Source organism: Heloderma suspectum, chromosome 2 (assembly GCF_057233095.1).
Source record: "Heloderma suspectum isolate Gila_16-S chromosome 2, 16-S_ref, whole genome shotgun sequence".
NCBI classification, from domain to species: domain Eukaryota; kingdom Metazoa; phylum Chordata; class Lepidosauria; order Squamata; family Helodermatidae; genus Heloderma; species Heloderma suspectum.
The window spans coordinates 257790162-257806887 of NC_139459.1; the positions used below are offsets into that span (position 1 = coordinate 257790162).

Here is a 16726-nt window from a genome sequence, read left to right on the forward strand (position 1 = left end):
AATTAAGTCTCACCACTGACAGGGCTGTAATAAAATAATTAACTCCACCATCTTTACAGATTAGGTCTCCAAATGGATAACATGCATACTGATGGCAATGGGTTTGACTCCAGCAAGGATATCTGTGTATGTCTGACAGGCCGCTAGACCTTTTTTGTGGGGGAGGGGATTTTGCTTTTAGATTTGCTACTTTCTATCATTTCACCTATTCTGTTGGTTACAAAAATCAGGTATACGGTATCTTTACTGAATGGGGCAATGACCAGTTTTTGTGCACATTCCCTGTGTAACACAATCATCCTGACATCTATTATTATCGTGGTTGTTGTTATTGATAATCAATTGATAATTGATAAGGTGTTTCACAAGCGTTATCTAGTTGAAATCTTCAAAACAATAATGCAAGACAAACCAGAGTATTCTCCCCCCCCCATTACAATTGGGGAAACTGAGGCTGAGGGAAGGAGCAAGGCAAACTAGCGTGTTTATTGTAGAGGCAGATTAAATCTGAGGAGTTCGGTCTCTTAGCCACTATGCTACACCAGCTCTTATGGGCCTAGTAAATTTGATTGCTAGAAGCCATTTTAATGAAAATATGTTTATGGATGAGTGTGACTTCCATTGTTTATAGCATTTTGTAGGTTTTTATATGATTATCTAGTTGTGAGCCTTTGATGTAAGCTTCCTGAAGCCTTGGTAGAGCAGGCAGGATAAAAATAACATTTTACAGTATCAGAACTTGTTAAAATAGTGAAAGTTGCGCATTCATACTGTATATGGTCCTAGTCAAATATTCATCTTTGGGCACTACTTTTCCATGGCAATGCTTTGGAGGAAAATAGGAAATCAAAGCAGGTGAATATGAAATGACAACAGCTGCGTTGTCAGATCCAGCAACAATTCACATGAGAATAGTTGCTAAAATTGGTAAAATAAATAATGTGAAAAGCAATTGCTTTTTCTCCCAATAAAGCTGTCTACATTGGGAATGTGTGTTTCCAAACTTGTGGGCAGAATGATTAATGCATTAATTATTATATGGCAGAGATTTAAGTCAGTATTATTTGTCTTGTTAAATGCTTTAACATTTTGGTTCTCTCTTTCAAGAAGATGGAGCTACACCTGGTCTAAACTGGTATAAACTGATGTTAGTTTGACTCAAAGTATGATGATTTGTCAGCTCAGTATCCAACACCTTATGTTCTCAACTTCAGGACTGCCAAAAGACAGCTGGCTTATGTCTTACACTGGCTATAGAAATCAGCATCCTTATCGTTTTCCACAAACCTTCTCTGTCCGGGCCATGGGGGGCTCAATGAGCTGCCCCCCTCCACACTCATGCAGCCCTGACCCACTCAGTGAGCCTCCCTGCCCACCTGCCGAGCCGCACGAGCCACCCCTCCTCTCTGTGCCATGGACTCCGGCACTCAAGCCCTTGTGCTTTATGCACACAAGGGCTTGACTGTCAGAGTACTTGGAGCAGCGCACCCCCCAGCATGCTAGCCCTGACCTCTTCTCGAGGAGGCCAAGGCTACAGCACTGGGGTGCTGCCGAGGCCCTTCCTCCCACACCGGTTGTCAAGGGCTTACTTGACAGCCAGTGGAGGCAGGATGGGTCTCGGCATGGACACCACCCCAGTGCTCTCAACCTGGCCTCCTTGGGAGGTGGCCAGGGTGAGAGCGCTGGGGTGCCACCAAGGCCCTTCCTGCCCATGCCAGCTGTCATGATTTCATCTAGTCCCAGAGGCCTCTCTTCTGTAGGGATGTACAGGACTTTCATTTCAGATCACAAATCGCCCAGATTTGTCCTGTTCACAACCCCCAATGCAAATACAAGCATTTTTTTTCCTGAATAATATTTGCACATTCCTGAACTTGCAACTGCATTCAAAAAATGCATTTTTAAAAAAAATATTCATTTTCAGTTTAGTCAGTGGGGTGAAAGTGCACACTTTAGAAAAAACAAACTGAAAAATAGGTTACAAATGAAAATGGGAGCAAGCCAAACTGAACTTCAAAATGACGTTCAGAGAATTTCAACAAGCTTGAACATCCCTGGTTCTCCCATCCCTACCCTTTAGCACTCAGCAATCTCCATTTATCTATTTCCCTCTCTATCCAGGACTTCAAATAAAGGCTGCAAAGTAAGTAAATCCCCTTGAATTCCACGAGACTTATGGTTAAGGAAGCTTGCAAAGGTTCATGCAATTCTGCGTGTTGGAGTCATCCATTATTTCCTAGTAGATGACTATTAGATCCAGTCCTACCACAATATAGTAAAGGCTTAGCTGTTGATAAATATTTTTTTAAAAAAGATGTATTACATTTCTATATTGCTCAACAGCCAAAGCTCTCTGAGCAGTTCACAGTCTGAGATAGTTGAGGGAAACTAGGAGTGTGAACAATGCAGAGTCCTGAGGCACAAGTAGTAGATGAAAGCTACTTCCCCACTGACCCATCTGTTGCTACTACTACCTTTGCTTCAGCCTAAGAGAGCTCAGTTTTTAAATGTCAATTTATGTGTGTGTTGGGGGGGGGGAATAATAGGCAAATGAGCATTGTTTAAAGAAAATGCTGGTGGCAGCACTGCCATGACCCACTTTTTCTATGCTTCCTTCCTGGCCTGGCTTGGGTTATGGAGCCTGGTGCTCCCCTTCTACAGCTGGTCCAGGGACTACAGAAGCAAGCCAGCTCCCAGAGAGCGAACGACCAGAGCGAGCGAACAGGGGGAGCAGCAGGAGTTGGCCAGGGGAGTTGCAGCAGTAGAAGAGACAAAGGAGACAAAGGAGACAGAGGCTAAGAGGTAAGTGGGCTGAGTGGCTGTGAGCGCACCAGGTGCTTCTGAGAGCTCCAACTGAATCGAGGGGGTGTGGCCTGAGTACTCCCAGCAGCTGAGTAGGCAGGAAGCTTCAGTCTGCTTCCCGCCTCCCAGCTGAGCAGAGCAGAGCAGAGCAAGCTGCTCCAGCTGGTCCAGGGACTACAAAAGCAAGCCAGCTCCCAGAGAGCGAGCAACCGGAGTGAACGAACAAGGGCCTACAACAAGAAGAAGAGAAGAGTGGTAGTAGTGGGAGACTCCTTGCTGCGTGGGATCGAGACTAGGGTTGGCGGAGAATTTCTCCACGAATCTTTGGGAGGCCGAGCGCCGACGCATTCGGCCCCCCGAAAGTGTTGGGGAAATTCTCCGCCAGCCCCCCGCCCCCCCCCGGGATGGGACTTACTTTCGGCGAATGTCCCTCTCGGCGGTGGGTCCCGGCGGCAGTTCGGCGGGGGCGGCGGCCCGTCTCCCGACCGGCTGCCGCCTCCGCCATTGCAAAAAAAAAAAAGTAAAAAAAAAAAAACAATACCTGTGATAGGCTACGTAACGATTTACGTACCCTATCACAGCTAGATATCCAAAGTCAGCCGTGATAGGCTACGTAAATCGTCACGTAGCCTATCACGGGTGTGTGTGTGTGTGTGTGTGTGTTTTACTTTTTTTTTCGTGGCCGGGTAGACGGGGCGCTCCTACCCGGCCTGAATTTCGCCGGCGAGGGATGGGGCGCCTCCCCCCCCTCACCTGAACTTCGGGGGGAGAACCAAAGCGCCTCCCCCCCACCGCGAAGCAAGCTTCGAGAACAGGTAAGGGACTTTCATCCATCCCTAATCGAGACCCAAGTATGTCGCGAAGACCCATGGACTCGCCAGGTATGTTGTCTCCCGGGAGGACAGATTAGAGACGTGACTGAAAGGTTGCCTGCACTCATAAAGCCCAATGACCGGTAGCCCTTTCTTCTCATCCATGTGGGAACAAATGATACTGCCAAGCGGAGCTATGAAGAAATCACGTCAGACTTTAAAGATTTAGGGAGAAAACTCAAGAACTTTGAGGCCCAGATAGTTTTCTCATCCATCCTTCCAGTAGTCAGAAGAGGGATAGAAAGGGAAGGAAAAACACTCTGGGTGAATGACTGGCTACGAAGGTGGTGCCGGCACGAGAGATTTGGATTCTGGGACCACGGCCTATACTTCCTGGAAGATGGGCTGTTGGCAAGGGACGGTTGCACCTCACAAAGGCTGGGAAGACAGTGTTTGGCCACAGCATGAAGAACTTCATCAGGAGGGCTTTAAACTGAATCCTATGGGGAAGGGAGATGTTATGTTGGGGGTAACAATGGACGTAGGCGCATGCACTGCAACGGAGAGAACAGCTCTGATAGCGCCCAGTAATAGTCTTCAGACACATGTAGGAAGAAAGCCAGACTATGAAGCACATGGTCTTCGATGTCTATATACTAATGCCCAGAGTATGGGAAACACACGGAACGAACTTGAACTCTTAATACGGGAGGGAAATTATGACTTGATAGGAATAACTGAGACTTGGTGGGATGACTCTCATGACTGGAATACAGCAATTGAAGGATAGAACTTGTTCAAAAAGAACAGGAGGAACAGAAAGGGAGGTGGGGTTGCACTGTATGTGAAAAATACATATCTCTGCACAAAAATATAGGAGGATGAGCTTGGTAGCCCCATCGAGAGCATCTGGATCAAAATAAATGAAGCAAAGAATAAAAGGAACCTGGTGGTTGGAGTCTACTACCAGCCACCCAATCAAGGAGAAGACAAGGATGAAACTTTTGAAAAGCAAATCGCCAATGTTTCAAGGAAGCATGATGTAGTAGTAATGGGGGACTTCAATTTCCCGGATATTTGTTGGGAGATAAATTCTAAAAAACATGGCCCCTCCAGGAAATTCCTGACTTGTGTGGTGGATAAATTCCTCCTACAGAAAGTAGAGGAAGGAACTAGAGGATCGGCTATCCTTGACTTGATCCTAACCAACAGAGATGACTTAGTGGATAAAGTAGCAGTTACAGGAACTCTGGGGGAAAGCAACCATGTTGTACTTCAGTTCTTGGTTCTAAGGGAAGCAAAAGCCGAGTGTAGACAAACGCATACCCTGGATTTTAGGAAAGCTGATTTTAATAAACTCAGAACAATGATCAGTAAGGTCCAATGGCAAGCGACTAACGAGAAAAGGAGTCCAAGATGGGTGGGAGCTTTTAAAAAAGGAAATTCTCAAGGCACAATCACAAACAATTCCAACAAGAAGAAAAGGTGGAAGACAACAGAAGAAGCCAATGTGGCTTCACAAAAAGCTTAGGGATGACCAGAAAACAAAAAAGGACACATACAGGAAGTGGAAAGAAGGCCAAGTAACAAAGGAAGAGTACAGGCAGGTAGCACAGAATTGCAAGGTAGGCATCAGGAAGGCTAAAGCTGAGAACGAGCTGAGGTTAGCGAGGGATGCTAAAAGCAACAAAAGGCTTTCTTCAGCTACGTGCATAGTAAAAGACAGAGGAAAGAAATGGTTGTTCTGCTATTAAATAAGGATGGCAAAACAATAACAGATGACAAAGAAAAGGCAGAGGTGCTCAATTCCTACTTTGGCTCAGTTTTCTCCCAAAAGAGGGTCTATGACCCCCCTGGCAAAGGCGAAGTACAGGCTGAAGGAGCAGGATTGCAACTTGAGATCAATAGGCATACGGTCAAGGAATACCTAATTACTTTGAATGAGTTCAAATCTCCAGGGTCAGATGAATTGCATCCTAGAGTAATAAAGGAACTGGCAGAAGAACTCTCAGAACCACTGTCTATTCTCTTTGAGAAATCATGGAGGACGGGTGCCAGATGACTGGAGGAGGGCTAATGTTGTCCTTATCTTCAAAAAGGGTAAGAAGGAGGAACCTGGGAACTACAGACCAGTCAGGCTGACATCAATCCCTGGTAAAATTCTGGAGCAGATGATAAAGCAATCCATCTGTAAGCACCTTGAAAACAATGCAGTGATTACTCAAAGCCAACATGGATTTGTGAAGAACAAATCCTGCCAGACGAATCTGATCTCATTTTTTGATCAAGTCACCTCCCTTGTGGACCGTGGGAATGCTGTAGACATCATATACCTGGACCTCAGCAAAGCTTTCAACAAAGTGTCCAAACTAGCTCAAAGAGGGTGCGATGAAACAATGATCCGGTGGATCCACAGTAGGCTACAGAATCGAACTCAAAGAGCGCTTATCAATGGGACCTTCTCAAACTGGGGAGAGGTAACGAGTGGGGTACCGCAGGGCTCAGTCCTGGGCCCCTTGCTTTTCAACATTTTTATTAATGACTTGGAGGAGGTGGTGCAGGGAATGCTGATCAAATTTGCAGATGACACAAAATTGGGCGGGATAGCTAATACTTTGGAAGACAGAAACAAAATTCAAAGTGATCTGGATAGACTGGAGCGCTGGGCAGAAAACACCAGAATGACATTTAATAGGGATAAATGCCAAGTTCTGCACCTAGGAAAAAGAAACCAAATGCACAGTTGCAAGATGCGGGATACGTGGCTCAACAACACTACAAGCGAGAAGGATCTTGGAATTGCTGTCGATCACAGGCTGAATAAGAGCCAGCAATGTGATGTGGCTGCAAAAAAGGCCAATGCTCTTTTGGGCTGCATTAATAGAAGCATAGCTTCCAAATCCCAGGAAGTACTAGTTCCCCTCTACTCAGCACTGTTTAGGCCTCACCTGGAGTACTGTGTCCAGTTCTGGGTACCACACTTTAAGAAGGATGCAGACAAACTGGAGAGGGTTCAGAGGAGGGCAACAAAGATGATCAGGGGACTGGAAACAAAGCCCTATGAAGAGAGACTGAAAGAACTGGGCACGTTTAGCTTTGAGAAGAGAAGACTGAGGGGAGATATGATAGCGCTCTTCAAGTACTTGAAAAGCTGTCACAGAGAGGAAGGCCAGGATCTCTTCTCCATCATCCCAGACTGCAGGACACGGAATAATGGGCTGAAGTGACAGGAAGCCAGATCCTGGCTGAACATCAGGAAAAACGTCCTGACTGTTAGAGCAATACGACAATGGAACCAATGACCTAGGGAGGTGGTGGTCTCTCCCACACTGGAGGCATTCAAGATGAGGCTGGACAGCCATCTGTCAGGGATGCTCTGACTTAGATTCCTGCATTGAGCAGGGGGTTGGACTCGATGACCTTGTGGGCCCCTTCCAACCCTACCATTCTATGATTCTAACTCCTCCTCACCAGCTCCACCCAGGCTTCAGTATTTGCAAATTCCTACACAAAATGACCTGATTCTCACCTCTCAAATTAATTCCAATCTAAATCTGATCTACTTCAATAAAGTCTTACATTAAGGGAGCCAAAAATCCTATGGCCAATAGACAGCAACTAGATGGCCATAGGATATGCTGTTTTACGGGAACCGACCTCGGAGCCTGTGCTCCGAGATCAGTTCCTGGAAAACTGACCTCCCCCCACTTCCACGCTGCTTCGGAGTCAGTGCAGAACAGCCCCGTCCTCCGTGCTCGCAAGAGGAGTGTGGAGGAGCCGGAAAGGGGTGTGGCTGGGGGTGTTACGGGGCAGGGAGATCGTGTCATGCAGCAGCCTCCTTCACGATCCAAAGGTATCGTGCAGCAGCCTCCTTCCACGCTCGGCCCCCCTGGGCCTAGACAGCTGTAATTGGCTGTCTAGCACTAAAAACAGGGCAGGAGAAGTGTGGAGGGAATGATCCCCCCCGTGCTTCTCCTGCCCTGCTTTGTATAGGCGGTTGCCTCTGAGTTCAGAGGCAAAAATTAAAAAATATATATTTTTAAAATTTATTATAGGTTTTATACACTACTCCACATCAAAAGATTTCTGAGCAGTGTTCAACAAGTTAAAACACCAAATACAGAAAAATGCTATAAAAATGAAAAAATACAAATAAAAACAAAGTGAAAGGGAGGTAGCAAAGAATCCTCCAATACCTATTAAAAGTCAGTGTTTCTGAAAATATGGGACACCGCTACTTCTTACACAATTGCTCATTGGTTAACATTTTCATTGGTCTACCAATTGTCTGTTGTTGTTTCACCTGCACACCATTTTTATACTAAATAGAATCTAGAGGAGAACTGATTAGAGGAGAACTGATTACCTCCATATTAGGAATGTGTAAACATGCGATGTTAGAGCTCATTGATGATTTCTGAACACCTCCTCAAAGCTCAGCTCATTTGCATTCCTGAATGCAAGCATCTTTTTGCAATTCTCAAAAATGTGCATTTTCAATCAAGAAAATTTGCATTTTTAAAATTGCGAATTTTTCCCAATAGAAAATGCACATTTCCCCCCAGAAGCTAAAGCATTAAAATGCAGAGGGGGGGGGGGAGAGAGATGCATATTTTCAAACATGAATGCAAGTTCAGGAAATTACAAAAATGTCCTGAGCATTATATTCCTGCTCCTGTTCAGGGCTGCAAATGGGACATGTTCACTTATTTATTAATTAAAATATTTATTAACCACCTTTATGCCCTATTAGGGCTCTGAAAGTGGTGTACGTGACAAACAACGTACAATAAACAAACAAGTTAAGAACAGAGCTATCTTCAAAAACACCCCTGAGATATTATTCTGGAATGTTTTTATTAAATTCCCTTCTGTGAATGAAATGGTTTAAACATATTAATTGTAATAAAACTGTAATTTAATATATATGTTTTGAAATTTTAATTTGTGCAGGTGATAGGGTTGGATCTAGACCCTGGTTCTGGAAAGAGAAGTGCTCTTTCAGTTTGTGGAAATAAGTCTGATCTAGCAGTGGTTCCCAGTCCACTAACTGGACACACCCAATGGCAGAAGGAGGGAGGCAATTTTTGCCAATTTCCCCCTTTCCCCAGTACCACCTTCCATGCTGTCCTGGAGGATCCCTCAACTGCTGGTACATATTTTCAGGGGGCATACAGTGCTGAAAGGGGAAATCAACAAAAACTGCCTCTTCTGCATCATACAACTCTGGATCAGACAGATTATATCTGTTTTCCTAGAGCTGCAATGTAAACTATTAGACAAATAGTGGAAAAGCATACAGTGGTCTGATTAATAATTAATTCTGCTTAATGCTCACCTGCAAATATTGGATGAAAATAATGTTAAAATGAAAAATAATAACATAATATTAAAAATGAAAAAGGTGAATCACAGTAGAGTTAACAAATGCATATATGTACCTACACCTTCCTGGGTTTAATACATTTTAAGGAGTTGGGTTTTAAAGCTATCTAATACACAGCCAGCAGCATAGTTCAGTCTTATTCATCTAGTGATAAACCACAAAATACATCTCATTTGTTAAAGTTAGACAGACGAGCAGAGAGGGAAAAATTGGTCTGATCATTTCTTGGCTGACTGGCTTAAAAAAAAACCCATCATTTGACACCAATTTCTTGAATGGATGACTGCAAGCAAAATAAAAACAAATGAATAATTATGGCTGAAGTCCCTGAACCAGATCTAGTAGCTTCATTGACAAATGGAGGATAGGGGAGTGGAAAGCTATTGCAATTTTCACAGGGAGAGAAGCTTAGTACAATAACTCACCCAAGCATGTATATGATTTTTATTTTTAAAGAAAAGGTTCATCCTTCAGGATGCCAAATACGTTCTACGCTCATCAGCAGCATGATGATCCAAAAGGCAATTGGAAGCTTTCTCCAGATTTCCTAGAACCTTGCAAGATTGGGTCTTAATTGTGTGGAACAAACCATTAAGGATGTAATAATCAATTAACTGGATGAGTGGCATTTGATAGGGCACAGTTGTTTGGCTTTCATGTGTGAATTATGCTTTGCTCTCTAATACATGATTATGACTTATGAAGCACTATGAACAAGAAAGCTGCTACGTTAGATTTGATGGGACTCATAGAGTCCTCCAAGGGTGAACTGAATAACAATAAAACAGCTCTAAATCCATGCTCTCCAGCATTTCACAGATGAAAACGGGCATACCTGTGCATGCATAGGTGTGGTTAGGGAGTGGAGTCTGGGAAATGAACAGCATGGCTTCATGGAGCCAACTCAGTCCAGACTCAGATGTATCACAAGCCAAAAGTGAGAATGAAAAATGTATGCAGGCAGATATCCCCAGATAACAAAAGGAGCAATAAGCCAAACACTACACAAGTTAAATACATAATGTGTACTATATTCAATGTATATTCCACTTAGACCACATGGGCCCAAGGAACAATGAGGACTAAGCACTAAGGCTTCAGTCCTATTCTCACTTACCTGGAAATAAGTAATATTGGGAAGTTCTAATTAACCTCTCCCACTGACTGAATGGGTTCTTTTCAGCTAAACAGGGAACGGACAATTCCTCATTCCCTTGTGGCCCTCATGTTCCCTCAAATTCTCCTCCAGGAGGCTGGGGGAGCCTCTGGAGAAAATGGGGGGCACAGGGACTGCAGGGAGAAGGAGAGATGGGAAAGCCCCACTGCACAAGTGGATGTCCACTCACATATTGGACTTAACGCACTTAATTCAGTACAGCTTATTTCTCAGTAGCCATGTATAGAATCACACTGTAGGTGACTAGCCCAGTATATTTTTCTTCGTAAACAGCACGATTTTGGTACATGAAAAAAAAAAGATGAAGTGAGAGGAAATAAAGAATTGAACCCTTCCTCCCCCATGGAAACAGAAACTGACTACATGGAGAAATTTGAAGAGGATATCCATGGGGCAATTGACAGCGTATACATCAGCAATACTACTGTGGTGCTTAATAGGAAACAATAAAAAGGCAGAACCAGCAAGCAGGAATCCTTTAAGCACACATTGGAAGGGACCTTTCCTGAATAGGACTCTCTTCTCAGTAAACATTATAGAAAGATTTTGGCCATGGGAAAGAGCATTGCTGAATAAAATATCAGCACCATATGAAGTGCTATGTGTAACCTCCATTTTAATTCTGTTTCCAATTGATTGTGGAGAAACAATGCCTCCATGGCACTAAAAGACGTTTAGTGCGGAAACAACCTTTGCAGTCTGAAGACCACTTCTTTGGTTCTTGTAACTTCTCTGAGGCTAACTTTAGAGGGATCCCAAAGTCTTTGTCATGTGAATTGGACATATCCAGATGAAAACATTGTTTTCATCTGTGTTTATGAACAATGTGTTTATGAACAATGTGTTTATGAACAATGTGTTTCTCTATCTCACTTGATGGTATAGTGTTGTTGTTGTTTTAATGCAATGTATCTTAGATAGGACTATTGCTATGGGAGAAGGTAAGGAGCACAGAGACAGCAGTTCCATTATCCACTTATATGATGAAAAAGAAAAATCCCCTCTAGTTTAGCAAATCCTCTCAGATATTCTCTGAGAGCAGTCATATATTTACCAGGCTTGACTTCCATGCCACTGCTTGTAAATCTCCAAACACACTTTGATTACAGATAGGCAGAGTGCAGGCTGGGCACTGAAGAATCTCTTCGCATCTACTGTTTGTGCTGTTGTCTAAAATTCAAGGGTGCTTTGCTTTGACAGACAGTATTGGAAAAATGTTTGATGACAGCAAATGTGACATAATAAAATATGACTAGAATTGCAAATGGGGGGGGGAGAAAGAAATCTGTTTTGCTCTTCCTTTTGTAGCTATAATTCAGTGTAAAAAGACAGCATTGTATCCTCACAAAGTAAAACCACTGGCTGCTCATAGCTAGTCTGTGCTTTCATCTCTTTGGAAGGTGTGGTATAGTAGAAAAAATAATAGGTTCCTGGATGCTTAATGAGTAATGCTTAAATAAAGCTTAAACAATAAGTCTCTGTCTGTGGAGGAGGTATTAGAAGAAAAGATACATGCTTAGTACCTTCAACATACACTTATAACCAATTTCCAACCAGTCTCAGTTCTTTTAAGTCACTCTTTAAAAGCACTAGTTATGCAACAGTTTTATTCTCCTCTTAAAAATGAAGAAGACGATGAAGACAAAGACAAAATGTTTGTTCTAGCACTGGGGAGGGACAGCACATACTGTCCAAAGAAAATGCATTTTTTAAATAAAGGAAAGGTGTGTTTGAAGTGGAAAATCATTGTTTGGGCCACTGGCAGTTTCTCAGATTTTTTTTCTTCAAAGGATTATGTGAGTGGATGAGTATCCATTTTTTCTCATGTGAAAAACTGCTCTGGGCATGAGGTGTTTCTCCTATCAGCATATACACCCATCTGTGGTAGCAGTACTAGTCACACTTTGAATTTACCTTGATGAACTTGAGCACACTCCAGGAGAGAGAAGATGACAGGAAGGCCTGGCATGCTATGGTCCATGGGGTCACGAAGAGTTGGACACGACTGAACGACTTAACGACTGAACAACAACAAGAAGTTCTAAAAAACTTGTAAAAGCAATTTGATCATATGCAATGTGTACCACCGCCAAGGATGACACTATACCAAGACCTGCAAGGACTGCAGACTATAGCTTTTTGGAGACAGATGACCTCCTGCACCCACCAGCCAATATTAGCAGAGGAGTTAAAATTGTCACATAAAGGCAGAATGGAAATAAACTGAAGATGGTGCTATGACTCCTGCCATCTCACAATATTGTCATGCCTTTGCAGTGGGTATACCATGGCTATACTTTCAAGATGATTGTGCCCATGCTTGCCTTTCACTTACTGTGTTACTTATTGAAGAGATTCATAATAGACATAGGGCCAAGCGAAGATGGGTATAACTGCAGTAATTCCACAAGACATTTTTCTCCCTGTCCCACAATACTAGAACTCAAGGTCATCCCATGAAACTGATTGGTGGTAGATTCAGGACAGTTAAAAGGAAGTACTTCTTCACACAGAGCATAAACTATAGAATTCACTGCCACAATATGTAGTGATGGCCACTAATTTGGTTGGCTTTAAAAAGGGGTTAGACAAATTCCTGGAGAAGTCTACAATAGCTACTAGTCCTGATGGTTATGTGCTACTTCCAGTGTCAGAGGCAGTATGCCTGTGTACACCAGTTGCTGGGGAACATGGGTGGGAGGGTGCTGTTGCACTCATGTCCTGCTTGTGGGTTCCCAGTCAACAGCTGGCTGGCCACTGTGTAAACAGAGTGCTGGACTAGATGAACCTTGGTCTAATCCAGCAGGGCTCTTCTTATGTTCTTAACAAAGAGTGTGCTGCACTATAAATGCTACTAATGCTGAATAGTGCTTGGGTACCCATTGCCAAGCCCACTTATTAGATCATTATAGCAAAGCATTATAAAATCAAATTCAAAGATTCCTTGGAATTCAACAGAGGCCTGTTCAACTACAATCACAGCCGTTTGCCCTTTTTCTTATTTGCTGGAAGCTATTGCAAGAATAGACAACTAATAGCAGAGTACATGCCTACATGGCACCCTTCAATTACAATAAAATTTATTGCAGCCTAATTCAAACAAAACGGGAAAGTATTGTAATCTGTTTAATGGAGAACTGTCTCCCACTTCACATTTATACAGACATCCCAGAAACATCTGTTAAATAAAACTGAAAATTTAACAGTAAATAGTGGAGCTTTCCAATAGCTGATTTTCAGCCAGCTGTCTATATAGAACAGCTTGAGACAGCTGCCAATTAATAACACATAGAATTCTTGAGGTATTTACTCATCCCCTATATATTCCTGAGCATATTGTCCCAGTCATTTGCATTATATCCTCTGTGGCAGCAGAACCTGAAATTCTTTATTGTTTCCAATTTTCACTCCTGCAACTTCCCACCCTAACAGAATCTCAATGCACTGGCTGCAACCTCATGCCTGCAGGGCAGGAATGCATTTAAAAAAGTTGCTTGCTGCTATTAGTCAGTACCTCTTGACTCTTTCCCTATCCTTAGACAGCCATCAATCACAATGCAATCACACAACAGTCTGGGACATTTTGCCGATAACCTTTTGGTCTTAACTTGCAAGGCAGTTGGCAAGAGCTGAATTAAAGCAGCTGCTTACACACTTGTTGTGCTTGCTTCTCCCTCTCCAACAAACGTTAAAGTGAAGTAAAGAGAAAAGTTGTTCAAGGCAACTGGATACAGATGAGCACTGGCTGTGATTACAACACATACTCTTCTCTTACATGTTAGTGCGTCTGCTGTTTTCAGGTTATATGTACTAGCCAAAGATGGATCATGGTGCAGCAGCCAGGTAGACTGTCAACACGCATGCCATGTTTTGCTTCTACTACTAACCCATCTAGACAACCAGTATAATTTATAATCAGGAATCCTCCAAACCAGGAGTTGAAAAACAGATGTTGCTGGACTCCAACCCTCATCAGCCGCAGCCAGCACAACTAATAGTCAGGGGTGATGAGAGTTGTAGTCCAGCAACAGCTAGAGGGCCTCCGGTTTCCCACTGCTGCTCCAAAGCAACCTTTACAAACAGTCCTTCTTTAACATGAAGCTCCACTACTCTAACTGAAAGGGATTTAGCAAAATCCTATGTTAAACTATGAAGTTTTGTTTACCATACTTGTGAGTTGCTTTGAGCATAATTTGGAAAAGTGACATATAAATAAACAAATGATGATCCCAATTGTTTGATCTATAGTGCATGACCACATTTAAAAATGAGCATATTACCACAACTTTTCAGGTTAAAACAGATTTCTTTTTAGGCTTTGAAACGCACTGTTAATTGCTTAAAATGCTACAGCTAGATGATGCAAATTAAGGTAATATGCCAGCTTATCAGAACAGGGTGTTTCATATAAACATCTACCAAATAGAAACCACTCTTTACATTTCTGAGCTACCAACCTGCCCTGAAAGCAGTTCTTTTAAAATCCTTTTTGCAAAATGAGTTGTCACAGAATGCCACATGCTATGAATGTAGGGCTTATCATACAGGTTTCCAAAAAAATTACGGTCATGAAATTGAATCTAACCAGCTATTTGTTACAATTAAGAGACAGTGAAAAGTTTTATACACTGAAACAAGTTCCCAACACAGAACAACCTTGCCACATGGTACTGAGAAAATATTACTCCCGGTAAGCATTTGGAGAGCATCTTTTTCTTTATTTTTTTTTTAAATAATATGTTTACATACTCAACATTTAAAACTTAAACAAGAGGTCTGTTTTAAGCTTGAAAGCTCATGTTTTCTTGAGCAAGTTATCCCAGGTTTACTCATATAAAAGAAAAATCTATTTGCTTACCTTTTCGTCTTGTGACTTCAAAGCTTCTGTATTCCTGTAAAAAAAAACCAACAGTATATTTGTTTTAACACTGTTTACAAATGTGGGGCATTTTTTGTGAAAGTCACTATGGAAAAAGCCAGATAGTTAAAACTAAAGCAAGCAAGCTTGCTTGCTTGCTTGCTTGCATAAATAAACAAATGAATGAATATTTATTTATTTATTTATTTCTATACCACCGAAGAGCCGAAGCTGTCTGGGCAGTTCACAAAAATTGGTAAATATTAGGGCTGTGCATAGACACCGCCCCCCCACCCGCTTCACTTCAGATGCCGCTTCAGACCAATTCAGTCTGCTTCAATTCATCTGCTTCAATTCCGATCCAAATCCGAAGCGAGATTTGGATATCTGAATCACTCATTTTTGGCATTTTCTCATTTACTTGCATGGGAAAATACAAATGGTTCTAACTTATTCAGTTTTCAAGATAGATACATGACATTTGGGGAACTCTCAGCCGCGCTGGAGGGCATCCTACCTGCCAAATCTAAGACAGTTTGGCCCACTAGTGTTTGTGTTAGGTGCAGGTGAAATTAGATTTTTTTCAAGAAATCTCTCAAAGCAAAGAGCTATAAATTTTCACTGCATGCACAGAAGTGCATGAAAGTTGGGGAATGCACAGTCTCCCTGGAGGGCATCCCACCGGCCAAATCTCAGACAGTTTGGCCCAGAGGTTTTTGTGCTAGGCGCAGGTAAAATGTGCTGTTCTCAGAAACTCAAACCAAAGTTCATAAAGGGATAATCAAGTTAGGTGTTGAAGCCGTGAGGAGGTCACTATCTTTAAACTCTGCTGTAGGTTCTTTGAAATGCAAATAACCCCTTTCCTTTAGTACTACTTTCTTATTCACAGTCAATAACCACAGGGTCTCTTTGGCTGAATTGCCTGGGAAAACACAGGCTGGTGGGGAGGAAGCAAACAAAAACAGCAACCCTGACAGGTGGGCACACTGACTTGAACAAAGAGCAGCGACAGTTGTCTGTTGGACTGAGAGAGGCAGGAAGCAACACAGCAACCCTGCCAGGAGGGCACAGTAGCACCTCGCCCACCTCCGCCCCTGCCAAGACCCCGAAAATGCCTCATATTGGGCTTGCTTGCTTTGCAACACACAGTGAAATATTATATTATTTCAATAATAGCTGTTAATGTGTAGTCTTTTGCCTACTGTTTTTGGAAATGTGGACTGTGTATAGTCCTTTGACACATACTGTTTGCTTGTCCACATAGCACAAGCACATGTGTGCACACACGCACACACACAAGCAGAAGAAAAGCAAACACTAAACTACAAGCAAAGGGGTGGGGAGACACTAACTATAATCCTAACAAAAGAGAAAAGGTTTATTTATTTATTTATTTATATTATTTTAGGGAAAAGAGATAAAAAAATGGGAAGGGAAGGAATACAGGAATTGAGTATGGAAGTGTAGGGGAGCAAGAGCAAGGAAAAGAAAGTACTATCGATGATACATAGATTTATAAAAATCTAGACTGAAACAAAGTAAGGGCAAACTAATGGTTGAGAGAGAATTGAAAAGGTGTGGGGGGAAATAAGCAACTACAGTGAAATTTTCTGAAATTTTCTGGAATTTTAAATGAACGAACACGAATGAACAGTAAACCTATTACAGAAGGGTGGGGTGGGGAGATACTA

General features: G+C 42.5%; 1 protein-coding gene across 1 annotated transcript in view; it reads right to left on the reverse strand.

The window, feature by feature from the left end:
* The window catches only part of FSTL4 (follistatin like 4), a 662050-nt gene that overhangs the window by 615743 nt on the left and 29581 nt on the right, over nt 1-16726 (reverse strand). The window contains exon 2 of the mRNA XM_084838897.1: nt 15036-15069. Within this exon, the coding sequence (XP_084695023.1) occupies nt 15036-15069 (34 nt within the window). The remainder of the gene's footprint in view (nt 1-15035; nt 15070-16726) is intronic.